Below are 23,210 nucleotides of genomic sequence, written 5' to 3'. Positions count from 1 at the left end.
TTCGTTTGTTCAGAGTGTTTTCCATCTTTCCCTTCTGTACCCTTCCCTCTCTCACCATGTTCTCTGCCCCCGTGCTCATCATGCAGTGTTGCTCTCCTTCTCACTCTCATTCTCACTCCTCCATCCTTTTTTTCTGCCCCTCCCTCGTTTCCTCCTGAAGTGCTCTGAGCTCATGTCAGGCCGTCACTGCAGCGTTGTAAGTGAAGCCGGCCTCGTCCGCCTGCCATGGAATCAGCGTGTGCAGCGCACGTGTGCATGCGTGCGTGTGTATGTGTGTATGTGTGTGCGTGTGCCTCTGACCGCCCCCCCTCGCTGCAGCACGAGCTCATCTGCATTAATCCCCCCGTGTCCTACCCCTCAGCAGTGCTAACTGGACATGGTGTCCGTGGGGGTAACAGGGACTCCCCCTTGTGTTCCCCATGCTACATCCTGCTGCCTCACCCTCATTATCACCCCCCCCCCCCCGCCCCTGCTTGTTTTACGGACATTTGAGCTGCCTTCCCCCACCCCCGCTGGCCTAGACTTTCAGGAGGTTGGCTCATCTTGCTCAGTGTCTGCTGTAGTTTAGCCTGTGTGTGAGTGTGAGATGGAGAGAGGGCTTGGGGGGCGGGGCGGGCAGGGGGGGATATCTTGAGCTATGACGGGCACCTCTGCAAGTAAAGGGTAGAGCCACAGGCTGTGGAAGGACAGATGCATCTTGCATGCATGCAGCCTTGCTGGCAGTACTGCTGGGGGGGGGGGGCTGCATCATAGGGGGCACGTCACAGCCTGCGGTTGCTGCTGGAATGCCAACGAGGAGCTTTCCGACATGAAGACGGCACTCGCGTCGACACAGAAGCCCCCTACTGGCCGCTCCGCCACAGACACGGGGGGAATGGGACTCTGGGCTCGCACACACTCTGATTAATGGCTTTCATTTCATTTTCATGCTTCCGCTGCCTCGTGTCACACGCAGCACACGCCCCTGCTCCCAGCATCCCGAGAGTAATGGGAACAGGCATCAAAACACCCACACCCCATAACGTGGTGACAAGTGGCGGAAAGTTCCGGCGTCTCGGGCGAGACGCTTTGGCCCCGCCCCCTCTTTCGATTGAGGAGAGCCGCTCCTGGGGCAGCTTCTGCATTACAGGATAAGGTGCAGTGGAGACGCATGTCGGAGTCCATTACGCCGCCTCTGACCCTCCAGAGCCGGCGCCAAATTTCTGAGTCCCCCAGCGAATTCCGGGGCCCTCACTGGAAGCCCGGACAGCTAGCAAAACATCTCAGGCGGGCGGACGGCGCTGGCAGCGATGTGCGGCGTGCTCTGCTCGACCCGCGGGGTCCGTCTGTAATGAGAGTCTGGGCTTTTAATCTGCGTCTGAAAGTATAGACGCTCTCGCGCGCTGCCACCGGTGTAGCGTAGCTACCGATAGGAACACACACCCACACTCAGTCAGCCTCGTAGTTTGTACTTACGCTTTGTATTTTTTCAAACAAATAATTTCACTGCCGTATACAAGTCCGTGCGCAGCCGTCGCGGCGAGTAACCATGCCCGCGAGACGCACGCTGCTGTCTGGACAGGTGGGTTAATGAAGACCACCATGGAAGGCGTCTCCGTTACGGCCGTCTGATTTTTTGATTCGTCAGGTGTTAGCGAGCCGGTGACCCTGGTGCGTTCCCGCACGTGATGCTCCGTCCTCTGTGCTCTTCCGGAGGCTTTCTGGCTGGCGCTGCACTGGAGATGGCGAGGAGGAGGAGGAGCAGCGTGTGTAGGGGTGTGCATGACTGTATGCTGTTCCTTCACACGTCTTTGGGGGTGCATTACCTGCAGCAGTGATAGACAGCTGCTGTGTTCTAATGCGACGGCCAGAACAGGGCATGGCAGAAGACTTGAGGGTTGTCGCATGGCTTAATGGGTTTGGGCACTATGACTGTGATCAGAAGGTCATTGGTTCGAATCCCAGGGTTGGCCCTAAGCAGGGCATTTAATCCCCGATTGCTCCAGGTACTGTTTGACCCTGCTGTCTCAAAAAAATAGAATGATGTCACTTTGGATAAAAGTGTATGCTATATAAATACAATGTAAAATATGAGACTTTCTAGTTTTCAGTCCAAGAGTTGGTTACTTGGCAGTGCTAAGCAGGAGCACAACGATGTACTGACTAACTAGAGCCCTTGTCCCTGAGCGCCGCCCATATCGAGATGCTTGAACTCATTATACCTCTCTGGGAGCCCCGCCATTGGCTGCAGGCCTCTCTCGGAGCCCCGCCATTGGCTACCGGCCTCTCTCGGAGCCTCGCCATTGGCTGCAGGCCTCTCTCGGAGCCCCTCCATTGGCTGCAGGCCTCCCTCGGAGCCACGCCATTGGCTGTGGCCAGTCCTGTGACCTGACACCTTGCGGGTGTTGGTTACTGGCCGTGGTGTCAGGAAACGCCTGCTTGCCAGCCCCGCTGACAGACGAGTGAGCCGCAGATCGGTGGAAGGGTGGGCCCTCCTGCGTTCTCTTCTTCTTTACCCTCGTTTGCTCATGAACCCGACACGCTCTCTGCCTCTTCGCGTCTCTGTGCACACAGGCGGGGGCACGCATACTGTCTCAGGTGCCTAAGCATCTGACTTCCTCTCCAGCCTGGAGACACGAGCAGGCAGCTCTGCAAACATCACGCTTCCAGTATTGTGCCAAAGTCTTAGGCACGCAAAGCAAATGTTTACAGTTGTGTATCTGGGTAGTAAATGTATATTTGCTCAGAAAAAAACACAATGTAACATTAGAATATATGCAAATTAACAGTAACAATAAAAAAAAATAGAATAGAATTTCTCCAAAAATATCTTGCTGGATGGCTAGTTGAACACCGCTTTAGGTCCCAAACCTCTCCTCAGGGGCACCTCAGCCATTCTATGTATTTGTTAAATTTCACAACCAGCTCAATTAATCAATTAACTTAAATAACTCTGTAAGGTATTGATTAGCCAGACAAGCTACTGCAAAAGCTGGGTTGATTAGCAAAGGTTTTGAAATGGTCTATATCATCATAGTTTAACACCAAAATGAAGGTCATTTACGCATCACGTCATCATGTTCTTTGACTGGTAAAGGCTGTCGCACAGCAGTGCATGCCTCACACAAACAGATACACCCCTGTGTAAACGTCTGTGTGCATATCTGTGTACACCGTAAGGCTGCAAGCACTCCCTGCTGCACGGCACGCACACACACGCTCAACCCCCCCCAGCAGGCGACAGGTCTTGGCGACGGCCTTGGAAAGTCATGTAGCTCTGGCCTCCAACTTCAGGGAGCGAATTAAAGGCCCCGAAATGTCGACTTAAATAATGTGGCCAGTAAAATGTAATTACTTATTAAAAAGGGCGCAAATGAAGAGGCCTGGTGTCTGGGGGCCGGGGGTGGGGGGGGGGGGGGGGCTGGCGTAATGTGAATGTCTGGCCATGTTTCCAGCACCTGAAGGGGGGACCCATTACTGTCAGGCCCAGCTGCCACCTTTTATCCAGAGCGCAGTGCGCAGGTTACGTCAGGGCTGGACTCCGGGGTTACATGCCTGTGCTGAGCCAATGAGGCTGTGCCCTTGGCTATCGAGCGCTAGCGGAAGCTCCCCCGCTGATCGATGTCTGTGTTTTCCAGATCTTCCTCTCCTACGCGGTTTCTTGACATCGTTTGTTGTTATAACGCGTTGCCGTGTTTTGCGGGCTGGGCTCAAACACCGTCAGCTGGATGATTCATCGGCAGATGATCATCAGCCAAATAGCAGCATAGGGACTGGCTTGGGCAGGGGGGTGGGAAGGTGTCCGTTTATCCTGGTAAATGCGACCCGTTCATCCTGGCCCCTTAGCGATCTGTGTACACGTGCAGCCGTGCACATGCTTCAGGGATATGGGATCGGCAAGGATGGAGATACTGCTATGAAAGGTATCGAGATTGGTAGTACTACTGAAGAACCTATAGGGGGCGCTTGGCAGGCAGACACAGGTATTCTTGCTGGCCAAACACTTTCAGTAGGACCATGCTTTGAATGTAGCACAACGAAGTTGCTGTGCCGAGTACGGAATATGGTTTGCTTCTGTATGCTCCACCTCATCCATAGTGGGCTATTGTTGACCAACCGACCAATCATCATCAGTGTAGCTGAGCTTCTGTTTGCATTGATTGATAACCTGCCTGATGTGTCGAGACACGTTGCAGAGCCGTGGGGACGCAGAGAACACACTTTGCCAAGAAGTGGTTAGCGTACCTGTGTTACGAGGGCCCCTGCGGCCCTTGACCGCCGTCTCCTCCCTCCCTAGGCGCACAACGCCGCTGTCGAGGCGCAGGCAAACACGGAGCTGTCGGAGCGCATCAGTAACCTGGAGCGGGACGTGGCCAGGCACCGCGAAGATGCCGGCAAGTCCCAGGCTGAGGTGGACCGCCTGCTAGAGATCCTGCGCGAGATGGAGAACGAGAAGAATGACAAAGACAAGAAGATCAATGAACTGGAGAGGTAAGGGGGCTAGCTGTTAGCTTCCGTATCGCTGTACCTGTCGCTCTGTATATGTGTCCTCCTATCTGTCTGGCCCGCCGTTTTTAGTAACCTCTTAACTAAAGGGTCGCAGCGATCTGGTGCACAGACAGTAAGGCAAGGTAGATGCTGGACTGATCGCTTATCCATCAAAAGGCACTCACTGTATAGGTGTCTCCTTCGATGTCTTACTGCAGCTGCCAGCCATGCATTAGCCATATTGAACGGGAGTATTTGAATAGTGTCTGCTGCAGGATGGATGTGATTGGCCGGGAAATGAAGGTGGAGCTTGTCGCTTGACCTCTGTGGACCTATTGCCCAGCCGCTCTTTCTGACTGTGTATGGGGAGCTGGGGAGGATCCGGGCCGTCTCCCACGCCCGCCCTGAATAATGGGATTCCTCTTTGCTCTCTTGTCAGCTTGCGGTGATGGTAGGATCAAAGATGATGATCGTGTCTGTGGATGCTTACACAAGATGAAGGCTTCCAGGGCTGGAGAAAGGAGGACGCGGGTGTTTGTTCTGTGCTGTACGTGACCTTTGTCTCGGCCCGTTCCCTAAGGGAATTCTGAACGATCTGGCCAACGTTTAAGCAACTTAAAATCCTTGCAGCATTTTGCAGGAGGCAGAATGTCAGGACACTTCACGGATGTGTGTGTCTACATGTCTGAGTTTCTGCTCTTTAGGTTACTTAATTGCTAGTAATTAATTTTAGAGAAATATAGGATTTCTCCCCTTGTATAAATAAATAAAAGAAATGAATAATTAAAGACTAGCTCAGTCAAAACAAACATGATTTGGCGTTAGTGTGAAATTATGTGTCTGGAAATTAGCCGCCACGGTGTCATTAATGCAGACGTCTTGTGGTCCTGCGCACAGCTCTCAATCAAAGCTTTGTTTTTAGCGAGGGGCCCTTGTGGACCAGATTCTTCCTGATGCGAAGGCGGCCGGCATGGTTAAGGTCCCAAGAGGCCTGCATTTCTGCTGCGCTGTCCGCCGGGGACATGGAAAGAGATGCTCTGCTTGGGCTGTGATCGGCCTGTTCAAAAGGCCTGCAGGCGATGGGTCCCTCGGTGCCGCGAGTGGGGGGGCACATACAAGCCGATGACTGCGACTGAACCTAAAGCTGAAAGAGTGCAGGTCTCCCCCCCCAACAAGGGACCTTCTCCTGGGCTTTTGATGCGATGCTTGACATGAATCGTTTTAGCAAAAAGCCATCATTTGTGCTGGTAAGACAGAGAACAAGTTCTGTTTTTTTGTCTTGAGGGTCAATATAACAGTAAATAGTGCCGGCCGGGGGCTGTATTGGGCCCCCGGGCCACGGTTGCTGATTGGTGCTCAGCAGGTTGGTGTGTCACCCCGGTCTCCTCAAGGTGCGTTGAACACGACCACTGAAGCACGAGCAGCTTGTCACAAGAACAGATCTAAAGGGAGGAACAAAACCTTGAGGTTTCTCAAGGCTAAATTTCGACAGGAGACGAAGTCTGTGTTCTCGACATGTGTTGAATTTTGAATAAAACAGTTTAAGTTGCAGGTAAGACTTTTTGTCTTGGTTTGTTTGCCCGCTTCCATCTTGTGTCGCGTGATAGGAGGCGACGCACTGAGACGCTTTGATCTTTTGTTCTGCTTTTTTCCCCACTGAAACTTTGGGAAGTGTCGTGTGTGTGATCTGTTTTGATAGTAGGGCTGTTGTGTCTTACTGGCAGAGGTAAGTAGCTGGGAGCTCTGTATTGGGTCTGAGTAATGTCTGCTCTGGGCTCTTCATTGTCCCCTGGGCATGGACATGGTCAAAAGTGTCACTCTGAGAGGATTACAGAGAGCTGGACGAAACAGGTGTCCCTGTGCTGCTAATGGTGTCCACATAACATTTCTGCTGTACCAGATCCACACCCCACCTTCTGATCCCCCTGGGGTGACACTGCTCTTTGGGACACTCTGTGTAGCTAAGAGAGACTGCGTTCAGGCTGTCCATACATCTCTTTGCCGATGTCTGTCTGTCTGTCTGTCTGTCTGCCTGTCTGTCTGTCTGTCAGCCTGTCTGTGTCAGCCAGTCTCTCTCTCTCTCTTTCTGTCTGCCTGTGTCTGTCTAACTCTCTGCCTGCTTCTCTGTCTCAGTAGGGCGCCTTCACACCGAAGTTCCAGAACCAACCTGGAACTTTAGTAGCTCCTGGCCACTTTCGTGTGTCTCTTTCACACCACGCAACAGGAACTGGGACCTTTATGTTAAATAAGCTTGGGAGACACAAAAAGCTCGTAGGTTAAACTCCACACACAATTTGAAACTAAACAGCCTTTTATTTATAATCTATTCATAGGACCCGCAACGTTTATATTTCATTATTAAATCTGGCCAGCCGACTGATCTTTCGGTTTCACGAAATAAAAAATGGTGTAACATATTCCACTAATCAGCACTTGCTAATTTCACATCTGGCACCAGCAATATTAGAAAAAATATATTGGTTATTGATCGAATTTTCTGATGCAGAAATATGGAGATGTAAGCAAAAAAAAAATATTCATTAAATATAACTGAAATGCAAAAATAATTCTGCCTACTTAATTTTTGCTGTGCTGATGCTTGTGGTCAACCAAGCAGTAAGCTATTGCTGTAAGTGTCTCTCCAGTAGTTTGTGTTCAAATAAAAGTAGCGAGTCTGGAGTAGGACCTAAAAAAGGGTTCCGGAACTGCCTACAAGGAACTATAATTGGGTTGAGTTCTGTGATGTGAATGGGACAAAAGTTCCTGTTTCTGGAGCAAGATTCTGGTTTCTGAACAGTTCCTGTGGTGTGAAAACACCTGTTTTAAGTTCCTAGCTGTTCCTGTCAGTGTGGTGACTCTGGCCTACGCTTGCAGCACTTTGGACTCTCTGTGCATTTCTCTGCTGATTAACCTCTCTAAACTCTGCCGTTTTTTTCTTCTTCCTTCAATCTTTGCACTGGAATGCCGACTTCACCACAGCCTGGCTTCAAGGTTAGTAGCTCTGTCTTAACTCTGTGTACATGATGCCACAGTGCGGCGGGCCGACTGATAGAGGGGTCCATGGGAACACAAACCTGAAGAGGGACCACTCCGGATCCCAGTTATCTGGACATTTTTCAGCTGTCAGGTGTTCCTTGTCCAGCCCAAAAAGTCTTGCCAGGAGCTTCAGAGCCTCTTCAGCTGAGAGGTACATTCTCCCTGAAGCAGCTGGCTTCTGCACTTCGAGAGCGATTGTAACAGACTGAAGAAGGCTGGCTGCAGTGAGGTTCTTACCATGTGTCAGGAAAAAAACTTTGATATCTGGATCAGTAAAGCGTAGTATTTCAGGTCTAAGGTCTAAGGACCAGTGCTCATGTGGGTTAACGAAACACAACCAGATTCTCTTGGCATCAGCAAGCTCAACTAAAGTTTCAGGTATGTCTCAGTTATGAATATTTAAGAATTTATGGGTTTGTGCTCAAGTTCCCTGTCCCAGTGATGCGTGGTGTGGTGTGATGTGAAAGGCCGAAGCATGTGGGGGCGGCTGCCCTCGCTTCAGCCGTGTCTGACTCTGTGTCGAATCACAGGCGCAACACTGTGGCTCGACACAAAGAAAGCGGGGTCTGTTTTTCCCGTTGTGGCGCACGTTGGCCCACAGCAGTTAGCTGCTAGCCTCGGTTTGGGGCGGGGGTGCAGGGGATGTGGGTGTGGTGTCCCGGCAGTCCTGTGTGGTCGGCCTGTCCCGTTAGCACTGCCTGGCTGTTTTTGGGGGGGTCTCGCCCCACCCACAGCTCGGGAAAGGAGGTGAGTTCCATCTTCACGCGGAATTCAATTACTCAGAATGGGAAATCAGTGCCCCCGCCCCCCCCCCGATCCACTGAGCTTCACATGTTGACAGGTTTCCTTCGTGGTGTAGCTCGCCCCCCCCCCTCCTATGTGAGAAGCCCGAAATGAGAGTCCATCGCCGCGTGAAGGCCGGCTCTGTCTGCAAGAGCGCGGCTGGAAAGTGTGAGGTGGAATAGGCCCCGTGTTATTTCTTGATGTATTATGTTATTTTTTATGATATTTCTGGTCAACTCCAGTGCGGCCGTCGTCTCAGCGGTCGTCTGGCTGACCGGCCGGCCGGCATGGCGATGCCAAATAAAAGAAATCGAATAAACAATCGTCACATGATATGTTGTGTGCTCGTGCGCTTTCTCTGTGGCTTTTTCATCCCCAGCTATTACGCTTTGATCGCACCGGTCATGATGTCGGTCTACGAACCGCTTGTCCCAGTTTGACTTGGGCTGTTTATCCGATTCGGGTTGGTGGGTGGGGGGGAGGGGGGGTAGGCGCGTGGGCACGCTCGGCTCAGTCAGCGCAAATGCTGAGGCGGTGGGAGAGGTGAGTGAGGTCGTGGGGCGCGCCGCCGCCATGGGAAGGCCGCTGCCAGATTGCTGTGCTGAAATGCGCTATAAGCGGAGTGTTCGCTAGGTGGCGCTAGTGGCCTCTTCACCCACTTCTCACCATACTCTTCCTCATATATTCCTTGCCTGAAAAAAGTGCATTATTTCAGCATCTAAATTATAACTTGTTCGTATCATTCTTAATGTACTTTAGTGATCTTATGGCTCCTGTTACACAGCCGTGGTTGAGTCTGGACTCCTAGTGGTCATCTTGAGTGTGTATTCGCCAGGCTGGTACTGATGGCAGTTTTGAAGGGGGGGGGTTGGCTTCCATCTCGAGCAGAATCTGTCGACATCCAGGGTACTTTTAAATAAATATTTTTTGGTTTGTGTGAGTTGGCAGCTTCATCCTGACTGTAGATGTCTGACTGTCATTTTAATGAACAAGACCGTCTCAGTGGGGAAACATTCTGTCATCTATTTGTCAGAGTGAGCTGAAGCAGAATTCTGAACACTGAAAAATCAGGGCTGTTCCACATCCTGTGTTTGCTTTTCTTAATCACACTCAGCCTTCATCCTCGCTCACGTCGAATTTAATGCATTAATCCTCATTGGTGTAGTATTTAATACATCAATCTACATTTTCCATTTTAGTTTATCATCTGGAATGTCACAAAACCAGAGTTATTTTAGTTTTGCTGTTCATTTTTTAATTAATATATGTCTTTTGTTTGTTTGGCCTTAATGAGTTTGGGTCTACACACATTTTCTGTGATTAGTGTGCACACCCTGATTAGCACTGTGGCTAGTGTTACAGAGTGCGATGGCACCATTGCCTGATTATTAGCAGGGGTGACACAAGTGGCTGAACTTGGCCATTGACCATTGGCCATAATGCCCTTGAGTGCAGAGAGTGAGAGCTGTGAAGGGTTTGGCGCCTTTAATCCCCTGGCACCCCCCAGGAGACGTGCTTCTTAAGGCAGCCCGAGTCGCTAAATGGATGGCAGGCGAAAGATTATCTACAATCGCTTCCAGGAGGGACTTTGAACCTTTCATGGTCATTTTCTGAAATCCTAGTCTCTGTGGCATCAGCCGGGCCGGATGAAATCGGGCGCCGCGCCGAACCCGCTTAGCGGTTTCGGCCCGCCGATCAAGGCCCTCTCGCCCGTCCTCCGTCTGCTTTGCCCATCTCCTGTCTGCACTCCTCCTCCTCACTGCGGCTGTGTGACAGGTGCCAGAGTTCGTACAGTCCTCCTGGTATCTCTGAGTGTTTGTGCGGGAGGGGGTGGGGGGTGATAATGGGGCAGGGGGGACGCACTGGCATACATAGCAATGAGGCCTATTAGACTGATGCTCTGTTGTGATTGATCTGGAGCGAAATGTCCTTTTGGCTTTGAACCCCCCGCTGCCACGGTCTCCCTGTCATCGGTGATCCCCGACCCTTTTGGCCCCTTGTACTCCCCTCATTCTAAGTACACACCGTGCACCAACTGCATAAACATCCTGTATAAGTGTGGGGTCCCGTGAGCCCCCGACCAGAGTCCATGATCTTGTCCATCCGTGTCTGTTTTTTACTGATATATGGATGGATTGTGTGTGTGCGTGTCCGATTGCGTGTTTCTGTGAATGTGGGGGGGCGATGGAGGTTATGGACTCTGAGCGCAGCTTTCACATGGCCTGGGCTGTTTTTGGCTCTGCAAGGTGCTGTAACAAATCCCCGGTGTGCCGTTTAACCCGGGAAGAGGAGGGGAGAGACTTTGACAGGAAAATTAGGCCGCCAGATATTTTTCTTCTCGGCGCTGTTTTTCGCGAAGGTCATCAGCCTCCCGTCCTCGTTATAAAACGCCTTTCTGTTCACCTCCGCATATTTCTCCCCCTCCGTGTGTTAAGTTACCTAAAAGACTGCCCAAACAATGGCCACAGAGCTGAGCCGATGTGTTAAGTGGGGGCGCCGTGCCGCGCCCAGAGCACATGGGGCGGCACGGGGGCCGTCCGTAACATGAAGGAAAATGCTCACGTTGGAAAAGGTTAAATGGAGCAGCCTCTGTTTGCCAGCACGTCCACCACTGTCACCCCGCCCCCAAAATAAAAACATAGAACAACTTATGTGCCCCATACCAAATATTAGTGTTTTCTCGCTAGACTTTCATCTGTGTGCCTGGCTGTGTGCCAGGAACCCTTTTTCTTTCAGCTGGTTATTGACCCGGTAGTTTTCACCTCGGCGAGTAAAAGAATCTCTGTGTGTTTCGCTCATACAGTGGTCACTCCAGCAGACGTGGAGGTGGATCCGACATCAGGGTCGCTCTGGTCCTTCACAGCTCCTCCCCGGGCCTGTGAAATCCTCCCCTTTCACTTTATATGTGTGCCATTCATCATCGTGAGCAGATGCTTTCATTCTGATTGTCCTCCGATTTGTGAATCTTTGCACAGATTGGAATGTCACCTTAGAAATTCAGCTACGCTCTTTCAGACTTGAACTTGTAGTCTTCAGGTTACAAATGTGTGTCCCTGACGCCCAGAACACCGGCAGGTGGCGGAGGCAAAGGTGGCTGCCTTGGAAAGGGGACGGCTGCCGAGTTTGTTTCTTTGTGTGACAAAGTGGCCAGTGCTCGATTCTGCCCCGGGGACACGGCCTTTGATAGTCCTGCTGGCTAAACGCACACTAGCAAACACATCTAGCATCCAGACATCTACATCCCTTTTAAATGGCTGTTGACTTCATGAATGTCCTCCCTCGTTCCTTTTGTGTCTTTTTAGGTGTGTGTTTGTGTGTCAGTGTGGGTGGATTATGTATATATTACATTGTGGGGCCCAAATATCCTGATACTAACCTGTTGTTTTGACATTGTGGGGACCATTTTCTCAGTCCCCACAAGGGGAAATTCTATTTTATATAAACCTGTGACTGTAATCTTTTGATGTCAAAAGTATTTTGTTTGGTTAGTTATGGTTGGGCTGAGTAGGGGATAAGGTTGTCATTGTTGGGATTAGGGTTTTTCCCCGTAGAAATGAATGGACAGTCCCATCAAAGATATGGATGCAAACACAAACTGTGTATGTGTGTGTGTGTGTGTACACGTGCTACAATAGGAGAGCCTGTTTCTGGTTGTGCGGTCTACAAAAGTGTTTTTCCTTAAAATCGGCTGTTTAGTTGGGTAAAATAAGCAATCCCAATGAAAGCCCCCCCTTCATGACCCCCTGGTGTGATGTCTTCTCCTAAGCTGCCCCTCCTATGTGATTTCCAGCATGAAACCCAATGGTCCAAAGCTGTGCGTTGATGTGTAACGCCCCCCCCCACCAACACACACACACACACAACACACACCAGCACAAGGATCTTTCATGTGTGCAGCCCTGACCTTACACCCCGCCCTGTGCCGAATGCGTGCTAAATCACTCTGAATATGAAAGGTAACATGTCTGAGAATCACGTACAGGACGGGCCGGAAAGCACGCGGTTGGGGGGGTGGGGCCGCCCCAGAGAAACATTCCTGGGTATTTATGAGCTGCTGCGGATGCCTGTCCGTGTCTCCGTGGAGACGCGGTTCAGAAAGGCCGACGTTTTCGGGAAAGCCGGCGACCCCCTTCGGATAAGCGGAAGAGAAGCGCAGGATGCTGACAGCCGCGGCTGGTTCGGCCCGCTGATTCAGGACGGCATCTGCCTTGCCCTCCGAACCCTCGACGGACGCCGGTTGCTTGTACAGGGGGACTTATCGCTAATATTTCAGATGGCTGCCTTGTATCTTATCTGGCTCATCCTGTTATCGTACCTCTTCATCATTCTTTGTTTGGATGACTAGTTGCTTCGTTAATGCTGCTCGCAAGTTTTACCAATTATAGAGAATGTGATTGTATTACGTTCATTGAGTGTTGTCCACAGTGTGCTGAGATTCTTTTCCTGGCATGTGTCATAGAGAAAACCTGGACAGTTGGCCCTTCAGGAAGCAGAGCATGCTGGGTACCCCAGGAGAGACTTTGCTTGATGTCATGATTCATCCACTGCTGTTATATGTGGCCTGTCAGGGCAGTCAGCTCCGTACGTCTGCTTTCACTTCAGAGCTTGCACCATGCGAATTTAGCCTGTTTGGAGCTCCAGCATAAACAATGGATTATCGAGTCTTATACTCTAAATTAGTATAGTCTGTGTGGCTTTTTTTTTGGACTGGTGTTCCCTGATTGAGCACGTGAATGGTGACACCGGTTTCTTCACCTCCCGTCTCTTAGACTGCCATGGTGGGACCCCCCCCCCCCACCCTAAGAGTTGAATAGAAATAAAAATGCGAAATGAAAACCTTTTCGATCAGACAGAAAGTAGGCTGCTGCTTCTCTTGTTGTTTTTTTGACCCCAACTTAATCCTTCTGCCACCTAAGCCTAGTTGAGTTGGGTGAGGGCCTCCTGTACGAGGCCTTGTTTTTGCCGCATCAGGAGCCTTCCGGCTGGTCAGATCTGGCCCGTGGGACTTCTTCGTGGGGGCCATGGTGCATGGGAGCCAGGTCGCTTCTTACACCATCGCTCTGTTAGAGAGCATCGCATCAATCTCAGATGGCGCTGGCAGACCTTCACTGCGCCACAACTGCTGGAGCACAGAGCAACTGTGGATAGTTTTTCCCGGAATGCAGGAATGGGGTAGGGGGGCTTCTTGTCTCATCCCATAATCATCTGAAATAAGTCACTGGTTACATGTGGTGGGTTTAGCGTCTCGACTTTGCCATGGTGACTCTGGAGAGGGATCCTGGGACGTCGTAACATGAATCATTAAGCTCTGCGAAAACCTGGCCGATTGGGTGGTTTCTCGCATCTGTTCTGTTTGGGAGAGTGCGGTGAAGTGGACAGGTTTTCTTGATGCAGTCAGACGCTCTTTGTAACCGATACGTGTGACGCTGCACGTGCGGAATCCAGGCTACATAATGCAGTAAACAGGAAGAGGCTTGTAATGCCCGTAATGTGCTTTTCATTGCAACGGAACTGGAATGGAATCAATTGCTTTGGGTTGATTGAAGGTAAACAGAACAGTCTTTCTCATCTGCAGGAATGTTTATATTGCTTTTGGGTGTTTTTTGTAGCATCCTATATTTTCTCATCCCTTATCATAATAAAAGAGGGAGTGGGGGGGGAAGGAAACAGTGTGAGATTGAAACATGCTGTGTTACATTTGGAACACAGCTTGCAGCTTCCAACTCTGTAAATGGGACCAGTTCTTTTAAGTTCTTGTCCAAGTTTTAACATCTCGATTGACTTTCAGTTCTGTTTAACCATTTTGATCCCGTCAGTCCTGAGTCTGAAAGCCATTCTCGGTCTTCCCCGCGGATCTTTGCTCTCTTGGCACCGCGGAGTCAAACTGACCTCGACCCTTATCTGCTCCCACCTGCAGGCAAATGAAGGACCAGAGTAAGAAGGTGGCCAACCTGAAGCACAAGGAGCAGGTGGAGAAGAACAAGAATGCCCAGCTTATGGAGGAGGCCCGTAAACGGGAGGACAACATCAACGAGAGCTCCCAGCTGGTGAAGGTGAGTCACCCTCCTGTGGAGCTTGCTGTCCCGTGGTGGGGCAGCCAACCGGCTGGGGGGGGGGGGTGTAGCGCTGTCAGATGTGGCTCCAGTGTGCTGAGAGCAACGACTCATGCTTTCATGTGCCTCCCAACAGCCGGATCACGGACCACAATCATGCTCCAGTTACTGCCTTCCATTGTCAAACCATTTTCATATCTTTGTTCAAAGCAATATACAAGTGAGGTAAATGGGACACAAATACATGCGCCGCTCAGGAGTCGCCTATGCGTGTAGGTGGCTGGGCTGAGCAGGACTGGAGCAACTGCTATAGAAGAACTTCTAACAAAGCAAGAATATAAAACTATTCGATGACCATAAGTACAACGTTAAGAACATCTCGCTCTCCATGAGAGAGCCAGACACTCATGGAGGTGGGAGCAAACTTTGGGGTCACAGCATAGGGTCAGCCAGTATTTTAGGTATACCGAGGTATTTCCATTTTGGAGAATTTCACCCCCCACAATTCCAAACTACCAGAATAGCATGACTTTTGACAATACTGTACACCACAGTATAATGTATGGACAGTATGAGACATTAGATACCGTCTAACTGGCACAGCTGGACTTTGGATCCCACCCATCCAAGCTGTAATCCTTCAACCGGATGTCACCTAATGAGGATGGAACCACACAGAGAAACGGCCGTGGAAACAGGCAGACGAACCCTAAGGATCTGATCGCAAAACGGAAAAAACAAGGAGGAGAAAGAAAAGAAACCGAACGAAACCACAATCAAGGCAGACCCACAGGGATGCTGCTTTCCTGAGCTCTCATCACGACACGAAAAACACACCATCTTCATAACTCTCCGGTGTGTAACTCCCCCCTCCCAACAGACCGAACCCCCGCACCACTAGCTCCACCAGGGACCAACCTGGAGCAGGGAACCTGCCGCCAAACCCAACAGAAACCCGTAGACCCGGCCTAATCTGGGCCGTGGCCGCCGAAGGGAGCGGCGGAGCGCGGCTTGGGCACCGCAGACTGTTGCTTCAGCTGGGGCCGGGCTGCAGAGAACCTCCTGACAGGCGGGGTCCGCTTGGGCGGTGGTCTCTCCCGCTCCGCTAAAGCGCTCCGCTTCCACCCCAGGGCTGTAATGGTCGGCCATGACCGGCTGAGCCTTCCTCACGCTAGGGCAGCTACTCACCTTCAAAAATCACGGCATGGAAATGAAAAAAAATGGGGGGGGGATCACGATAGCTGTGTGTGGTTTGGAGAGGGAACCTGCTTCTACTTCTACTCATGGCACTCTCAGGCGATCGGCCGGCTCCGAGGCCTCTCCCTGTCAAGGGTCTTGTTGCCGTTTTGCGGCTCGGGGAAAAAAAAAAAATCTCGAATGAGTGTGATGGGTTTTTCAGCTCTCAAGGAGAATCCCACTCAGACGTGACAAGGAGGACCTGGCCCTCAACGATCAGGGCTCACCCACAGCTAATCACTCAAATTTCATTCAGTAATGCTCACGAGCAAATGTCCCACAGTGGAAAATTACTGTGAATCATAATTTTAAAAAAATCACCAAACCTGGGAAAACTGAAAATCCTCTCTCAATATAATAGTATAAGGAGTTAATAAAGTCTACAGTAGGGTTAGCCCTTCCTCCCTCTTACACCCTCTTATGTCAGCATCATCAGCCTATATTTCTGAGTTCTCCACACCCGTAGTCCAGGTGATTGCCTTTGTAGTGTGACTGGTAAGCAGGGTCCAGCAGTCAGCTCAGGGCAAGTTGGATGGTCAGTGTAATGTCTCATGCATTTTCATTCCTTTGTAGTGAAAGTGGGCTGGCACCAGAGATGTGGCTGTTGTGTTTCAGTTAATTTCTCAGGTTTTCTGAGGACTTCAGGGAGCTTTGGGGGAAGGGGCAGTGGTGGTCGCGTCCACAGCCACCACTGTTGACCTTGGAGGCAGTGAAGGCGGAGGGGAAACACTCGATTCTGGGTCCCTGGGTCTTGACGCCGCCCTATAGCCCAAGCCCTCCACTGGCGCCCGGGCTGCTCCTGAAGGTCCATTTGGCCGCACTCCTGACCGGTTCTGGCCTGGCTGCCCTGTAGCTGTAGTGAAGGGATGAAGTGCCGGAGTCTGGCCGGGCCGAACAGAAGGACAACCATACAGTGTTCTGCTGTGTTTATACAGTATAAACGTGTATGGAGTCTAGTACGCTATAGAAGGAGCCCTCAGAATTATACATTTAACATTCTCACCTTTTTGTAAAGCCTGTGTTGTTTTTAAAAGGTGATTGCTTGTTAATTCCCCCCACTGCATAAAAAACACACTGGAAAATATCAAATATTTGTGCATGCGGAGTGTGTCTCGTACACATGGCTGCTGCTTTCCCTTTCTGATTGGTGGGCAGATGACATCAGAGGTTTGAGCGTCTGGGCTTGTCTATGGGAGAGTAAACACTTATTTTAGCGCCGCAGAATGTGCGCTTCTCAGGAGCTGCCAGATGACCTGTGGGCATGGCTCAGGTCTGTGAAACATCACCAGGTACATATGTATGTATCAGTAGGTGCATAAGTCCCAATTCTGTACCATCAGGAACAAAGAAATGCAAAGAAGCGTACTAGGGTGAGGTCATTTTTCTCAGCTAAAGGCGAAGCTCCATCCTCATTGTTAACGGCACACCGGTACTGTCTATACACCTACTAAAACACACAAAGCCCACAACTGATGGATTAGCCATCAGAGCTAATGAATCCAAAAATCTAGTCTGCGATGCTGCTTTATAGATGATATTAATGCTAATATGAAAGGGGGATAGAACAGAAGCCTTTTATTGGATCAAAGAGATGGAGGGCTGGGAACAAATGAACAGAGGGCTCTTCCTTTCTCGCTAGCTGCCATGAGAGTTTTCCACCTTTGACATCCGCCGTCCGTTAGCACTGCTGGCTCGGAGCAGTCATTCTGTACCGCATGCTTTGTGGGGGTTTGGTTGCTGTCAGTTTTGGTATAACAGTATTCGGGAACATTTATGAGTTATGGACCATATTTTAATCCTATTGCGGTTAGCTTGATTTACTGTAAAAAGATCTTGTTGGGAAGTTTGACATAATCAATGCAATACTTTTTGTTCTGCACCAATATGAGTTGGATACAAGGCATGTCTGTGTTCATTATCAAAACATTTAAAAAGTTTGTTTTAATAGGTTGAAATGAGTTCTGGAATGCATATTCAGTGCTCTGGGGGGGCAGAGAAAACCATGACGACCCATGGGGAGGTACATTTAAAAAAAAAAAAAAACCATAAGATTTATCCTGTGTCGACAAAGGTATGAACGTACTCAAATGAAGCAGCCCTTAGTATTTTCTTGTTTTTTCTTGTCTTTTATGCAGTTGCTTTTGCCGTGAAATTAAGATTTACAGTATTGGCATACAAATTAAATAAGTAGATTTAAGATCAGTATCCTTGTACTGTAGCTGAGTTGGGGGGCATTTTTGGTTTGCTGTTAGTAGAGGCAGAGAGAGTGAGGGGGATGTAGAGAGATGTCAGCTCTTGCTAGCGTTTGTGGATGTAGGGCGGTTTCATTTTGCAGAGTTCAACCTGTTTAGCTAATGACTGTCACGCTGCATGTACGCTAACCTCTTGCTGTATACTGGGAATAGCTCCAGATGGGTAGATGAGTTGAACAAGGATGTATATCATCATACCCATTCAACTTTTATGCAAAATACATGATGAAAGAATCTGGACTGATAGAAGACAATTGTGGAATAGACATCGACTTTCAAATTTCTGATGACATCACATTTACAGCAAATGAAGACGATCTGAAGGAAAGACCAAGGAGATGGAACTGTGTGGCAGGGGGGAGAAAACAAAGGGTGTAATGTAGTATTACTGGTGAAGGTGGAGAAGTTAGACAGCATTTCCTTCCTTGAAACAATGAACAGCAATAGCATCCAGTCAAGAAATATGTTGCAAACTAGCACTTAGCATAACTGTGGTGAATTCCAGTCTTACAAATTATTGATGAATTTCAAAGAATAATGATCAGAATTGTTCAGAGTGTGTTTCTGTGAGATATGAAAGCTGGACAGTGAAGCAGCTGGACAAGCAGAATGTCAACAGATTTGAACTTTGGTGGGTGGATTCTTTTTGGCGATTTTGAACACCATGGATCAATCAGGTCTTAATCAAAACTAACCTGAATTTTCACTTGAAGCACAAATAGATTTGGTCCAGTCATTTTAATTTGTGCATATTATGAGAGGACCCAGTGCGTTGGAGAAACCCATAATGCTTGGAAAATTCTAATGTAAGAGCTGAAGTGGATGACCAGCAACAAGATGGATTGGACTCTTTTAAATCAAGTTGAGCCTGAGCATGCCAATAGGAAGGCTTGACACCCGAAGTGAAGATATTATATTATTGAGGAACGGTGTCTGTCTGATCACCAGGTGATGACATCATCTTGATGGCACCATATAAAACTGATGACTCATAAACACACAAATATTTATGCAATGAGAGAGTTTTCTGTGGTAGAAATAATCTGATTTCTTTGGGATATTTTTCGGAAATTACCTTTATATTACTCATGAGGGGGATTCCCTTGTAAAGAAGTAAACTTACCCAGGAGATAGTTCTTAATGACTGACCTCATCCTTCCTGAACGTAATTCAGAAGATGTCAGAAGTAGACGACTTTGCTCTCATGGAGAAGCAGAGGTGCCGTTCAGATTAGTGGTCACTGTTTTGAGCACATCACCCAATGAATTCTGAAAATCCCAGCCGGCAGAGAAAGATGAACGGCATCCCCTGCAACACGTGTCGTGTTGTGGCGTCTCTGTGTGTATCAGTCATCTGGCCCATCTTGTGAGCACATGTTAAGCACAGGGTGGGGCACATCCTCAGTCCAGCTGATGAGCAACAAGTGAAAGGGGAGAGAGGAAACAGGCTTCAAAGAGCCGTATCTAATGAGGTTAGAGGGCTGGTTAAAGTAAACAGTGTTCAGGGCTTTAAGATCTGCAGTCAGTGCATGCCTCAGGGCCCAGTGCTCTGGTGTGCTTTTGAAGACCACATAACAGACCTGACTTGAAATAAGAACTTCTCACAGTTGCCTTTGTTTCGAGTCCTCCTTCCCCATCTCTCTGTTATTGATAGTGGACAAAGATTAAGCAACACTGCCACTTTGATGTGGCGGATGAGCTTTCTCAACTCAACCCTTGTTTTCATTAGTAGAAACAATCGATACCCCCCTAGCACCACCCATCCACGTCTTTATTTAGAGCTTCAAGATGTTTCATGTGAGCAAGGCTACAAGTTGCTCGTAGCTGGGGTGCAGAAGGAGGGAAATTGCATCCGGACTGCCAGCTATGAGGACCGATTCCTCGATGACGGGGTTGCTGACGATAGTGACTGTTCAGAACCGACGTACAGTAGAGAGCTGTAGATCAGCATAATTCAGAGGGTTTGAGGGTGTGGAGGTTGATCGCGTCTGCTGTTGCCCACCCTCAGTCTGCTGTCTGTAATGAACTTCCAATGGTCTAATTATTGATCTGAGCTGTTTGTCTGTATGTTTGATGTTTCCATGTTATTGGCCGACCTTGCGCTCGTCCCAGCCAGCATGGCAGTGCACCCGTCGAGTTCCGTCTCTGCTCATAAACATTTTGCCACGAGGACCGCAGCCGCATTGTCTCTTCCTTGTGAAAATCTGGCCTCTCCGCATGGCATCAGTTCCGAGGGACATCTGCAGAGGACATCTAGTTGGCAAGAGCTTCTCGGAACCCATTTTGAGTGCTAGCTTACTTTATGCTGTTCCTGTTTTTTTTTGGGGGGGGGGCGGGCGCTTGCCTGATCTCGGAGGCCGATCTCCATCGCTCTCTGGGGAATGTTAGCCAGGTCATCCGGGCACACTGTGGCTTGGCGCCTGTGGCACAGGGTGGCACAGGGCTGTCAAATCCCCCTGCTTGGGTACTTATGTGTTACTCGTTTGGACCCTCCTGAAAAATAAAACCCCAAAGCACATGAGAGGCATCACAGACCTGTCTCCCACATGCCTCATCTGTAAGCTATTCTCCGAGTTCCCCACTGCGTGGATTTTTACAAGCTTTTTCTGTAAATGGCAAAGTGGCCAGAAGAACGCGGTGCCCCCCCCCCCCCCGGCATAGCCGCGTCGGCATACACGTGGCTCTGATTTTAGCCTTATGGTCCCTCCCTTAGTCGCTCTCTATCGCCTACGTGGTTTTGGCACGTGAAAATTCACCGTAATGAGATATCGGCCAAACAAAAGGGATTACTGTCGCTTCAGATCAGCCCGGAGCTTGTTGCGGTTTGTCTTGGGAAAATTAGCTTTAGGGGGAGAGGTAGCGGATTACCAAAAAAAGATGGTAAAGCAGGAGTTGCTCGATGCGCTCCTTATTGTCCGCCTGACCCTTCACCTCCTGCGGGCCCTAGCTTCCAGTAAGTGCTGACTTCAGTGGCAGAAATATGTTGCTTTATATGGGACACATGCGACTGGTTTCCTTCAGACTCAAGTAGATGTTTCATGAATAACACAAGACAGCACCGAGTGTAAAGAAAGTGGAATGCGGTGGCGGAGTAACTGGCAATGATGAGTGTGACATCTGTCTTCCCGCACCGCGTGTGTGGACGTCCTGCCTTCAGGGGCGGGCAGATTCTCTGGGCGCCGCGGTCTGTGATTGGCGGCACGAGATCCACCGCGGACGGTGGGCAGCGGCCTGCATTCCTGCAAGTGGGTCAGAGAACTTGCAGCAGAAGGTTGCAAAGGCTACATGACCCACCATGGAAAGTCTCAGGTTTTTGTAGGAGGGCTTTGCTAATTGTTTAAGAAGTAAGGAATGAATGTGAGATTCTCTGCCTCAGGGTGACTGGTTGGGTGGTGGGTGGGGGGGGGCGCTCAGATCTCTGCATCTTTCCCTGGGTGCCATGTTGACTGATGCTGTCATGGATGTGTGTCCCCCATCTGTCTTCTCTCTTCCTCGTCAACCGCGCCCCTAGACCCCCAAGCGTCCCGTTGCCAGGAACACGATCAGAGTGTGGGGTTGGGGGGGAGCGATGCTGGATGTTTTGTTTATGAGGACAGGGGGATTTACACGTTGCCATGACAACGTGGTGTCACTCAGCATCGCAGTGTGACTTCATCGAGACGAGACGACAGTTTTGGGTTTCCACAATAATTTATTCAATTGTTTTTTTGTTTTTTTTTTGTTTTTTCATTTGTTTACTTGGCAAGAGATTTTTGCCCTTGGCGAGCTTATTCTGTTATTAAATCGTTTTAAGAGGATTTTATGTATTTATTTATTATATTTTTTTTGTACCTAGGACTGCGCAATTTGAAGAATATGAAGAAAATTGGATAAAACAGATTTATCGACCCTTTGGTTTTGGTTGAGCCACATGGTTTTGCTTTGGGTCCACGAATGTTTTTCAGACTGGCTGCAAGAGCATCAGATGAATCACTGTAGGGGGAGTCTGGGGAGGGGGTTTGGGTTTAAACCGCCGTGGGAGAGTGTCTGTCGCATCTCGTAATATCAACATGTGCTGTGAGTAAGTGTTCTGTAAAACCTCTCTTCTGTATGAAGCTTTTTCCTCTTTTTGGGTTTTAGTTCAAACTTCATCACTGTACCTTGCATTTGTATTATATGTTTTTTGTCTCCAGTTTCATGGCTATGAAATAACTACTAATTACGACGTACAATGAATGAATTCAATTGTGGTGAACATAGATGTTATCAGTCAGTGAGTTTTGCTCAGAAAAAAAAAACATATATAAGTGAGCGGGGGGGGGGGGGGGGGTTGTAGCACTGGGCGTTTGTTTCCTCACCATGTGAAGTCCTCGGGCCTGACTTCATGGCGCTTGCTTTTCAGGATTCCCTCCGACAGAAGGATGATCGCATCGAGGAGCTGGAGGAGGCGTTGCGAGAGAGTGTGCAGATCACAGCGGAGCGGGAGATGGTGCTGGCCCAGGAGGAGACAGCCCGCACGCATGCCGAGAAGCAGGTGGGCGCCATGGCGACGCTAACCTGCTCCACGCCGCTCTCTGCCGTACTTCCGCTTCTCTTTTGGCTGGAGACCAGAGTCCTTGTATCCATTTTTATGCAATAATCATTCTCATAGACAAATCCAAGCAACTAGCAGGGAAGGTAACATGGTTTCACACTGTAGCACATTATAAATCGGTCATGTAAACACTTAAGGTGTGATTTTAAAAATAACATTCTAGCAGCCCGCCTCTTATACAGTAGATCTGAAAACAATGGCCTTTTGTTACTTTGCACAGAAGTAGTATGTTAAATTGAATTTAGCAAGCATACATGTAAGACTGGGGGAATGTGAGAAGTCCATCCTTAAAGCGCTTTGAGAATTCATTGCTGATGCCATTCTTAAATAGCATAAGAGTGACGCCAAAATCCACTAGAGCGGTCGACATCCCTTTCATCTGGGCAGCTTATGTGCCGCGTCGAGGACCAAACATTTCTGAAACTTTATCAGGCTGTATCTCTTTAAGTAAGTTTTTACATATATGTCAGCAGTTGGCCATATTGTTTGGATTATCGTGTGCTTTTTTGAGAAGTGCTTAATTTTAGCTGTCTTATTACTCTTCTGGTGTATGTGCAGGGGAGGGCGGCAGGACTTCAGCCACTCACCAAGTGCTGGCTGGAGTATTTACATCGCTTTTGGGATTATAGGTTCTTGAAGGCTGGTAGGCAATTTGGGGGATGTTTGCAGAGTAGTGAAAAGGAGTGTAAAAAAATAGTCATTTAGTCAGTGAAGAGTGATGGTGTTCAAGGTGACCAAGAACACATGATTGAAGACTGGGGTGAGATGGCGTCTGGGACTGGTGTCTGAGAATACAGGAGCACTCATTAGC

At 49.3% G+C, this 23,210-nt stretch overlaps 1 protein-coding gene across 10 annotated transcripts in view; it reads left to right on the top strand.

Annotated features, from left to right (window-relative positions):
- Positions 1–23,210, top strand: part of erc1b (ELKS/RAB6-interacting/CAST family member 1b) — a 147,486-nt gene that overhangs the window by 48,604 nt on the left and 75,672 nt on the right. For 3 of the 10 annotated variants that reach the window (XM_023810374.2, XM_023810369.2, XM_072710119.1), the window contains 5 exons: positions 161–196; positions 4,277–4,470; positions 7,447–7,458; positions 14,204–14,339; positions 22,208–22,339. In XM_023810374.2, coding sequence (XP_023666142.1) covers positions 161–196; positions 4,277–4,470; positions 7,447–7,458; positions 14,204–14,339; positions 22,208–22,339 — 510 coding nt within the window. The remainder of the gene's footprint in view (positions 1–160; positions 197–4,276; positions 4,471–7,446; positions 7,459–14,203; positions 14,340–22,207; positions 22,340–23,210) is intronic. The other 7 variants (XM_023810375.2, XM_023810372.2, XM_023810377.2 and 4 more) reach the window with 3 other exon arrangements.

Source organism: Paramormyrops kingsleyae, chromosome 3, assembly GCF_048594095.1.
Source record: "Paramormyrops kingsleyae isolate MSU_618 chromosome 3, PKINGS_0.4, whole genome shotgun sequence".
Lineage (NCBI taxonomy): Eukaryota > Metazoa > Chordata > Actinopteri > Osteoglossiformes > Mormyridae > Paramormyrops > Paramormyrops kingsleyae.
Note: the sequence above shows the minus strand (reverse complement) of the source record. Positions and strands in the feature narration are given on the sequence as shown.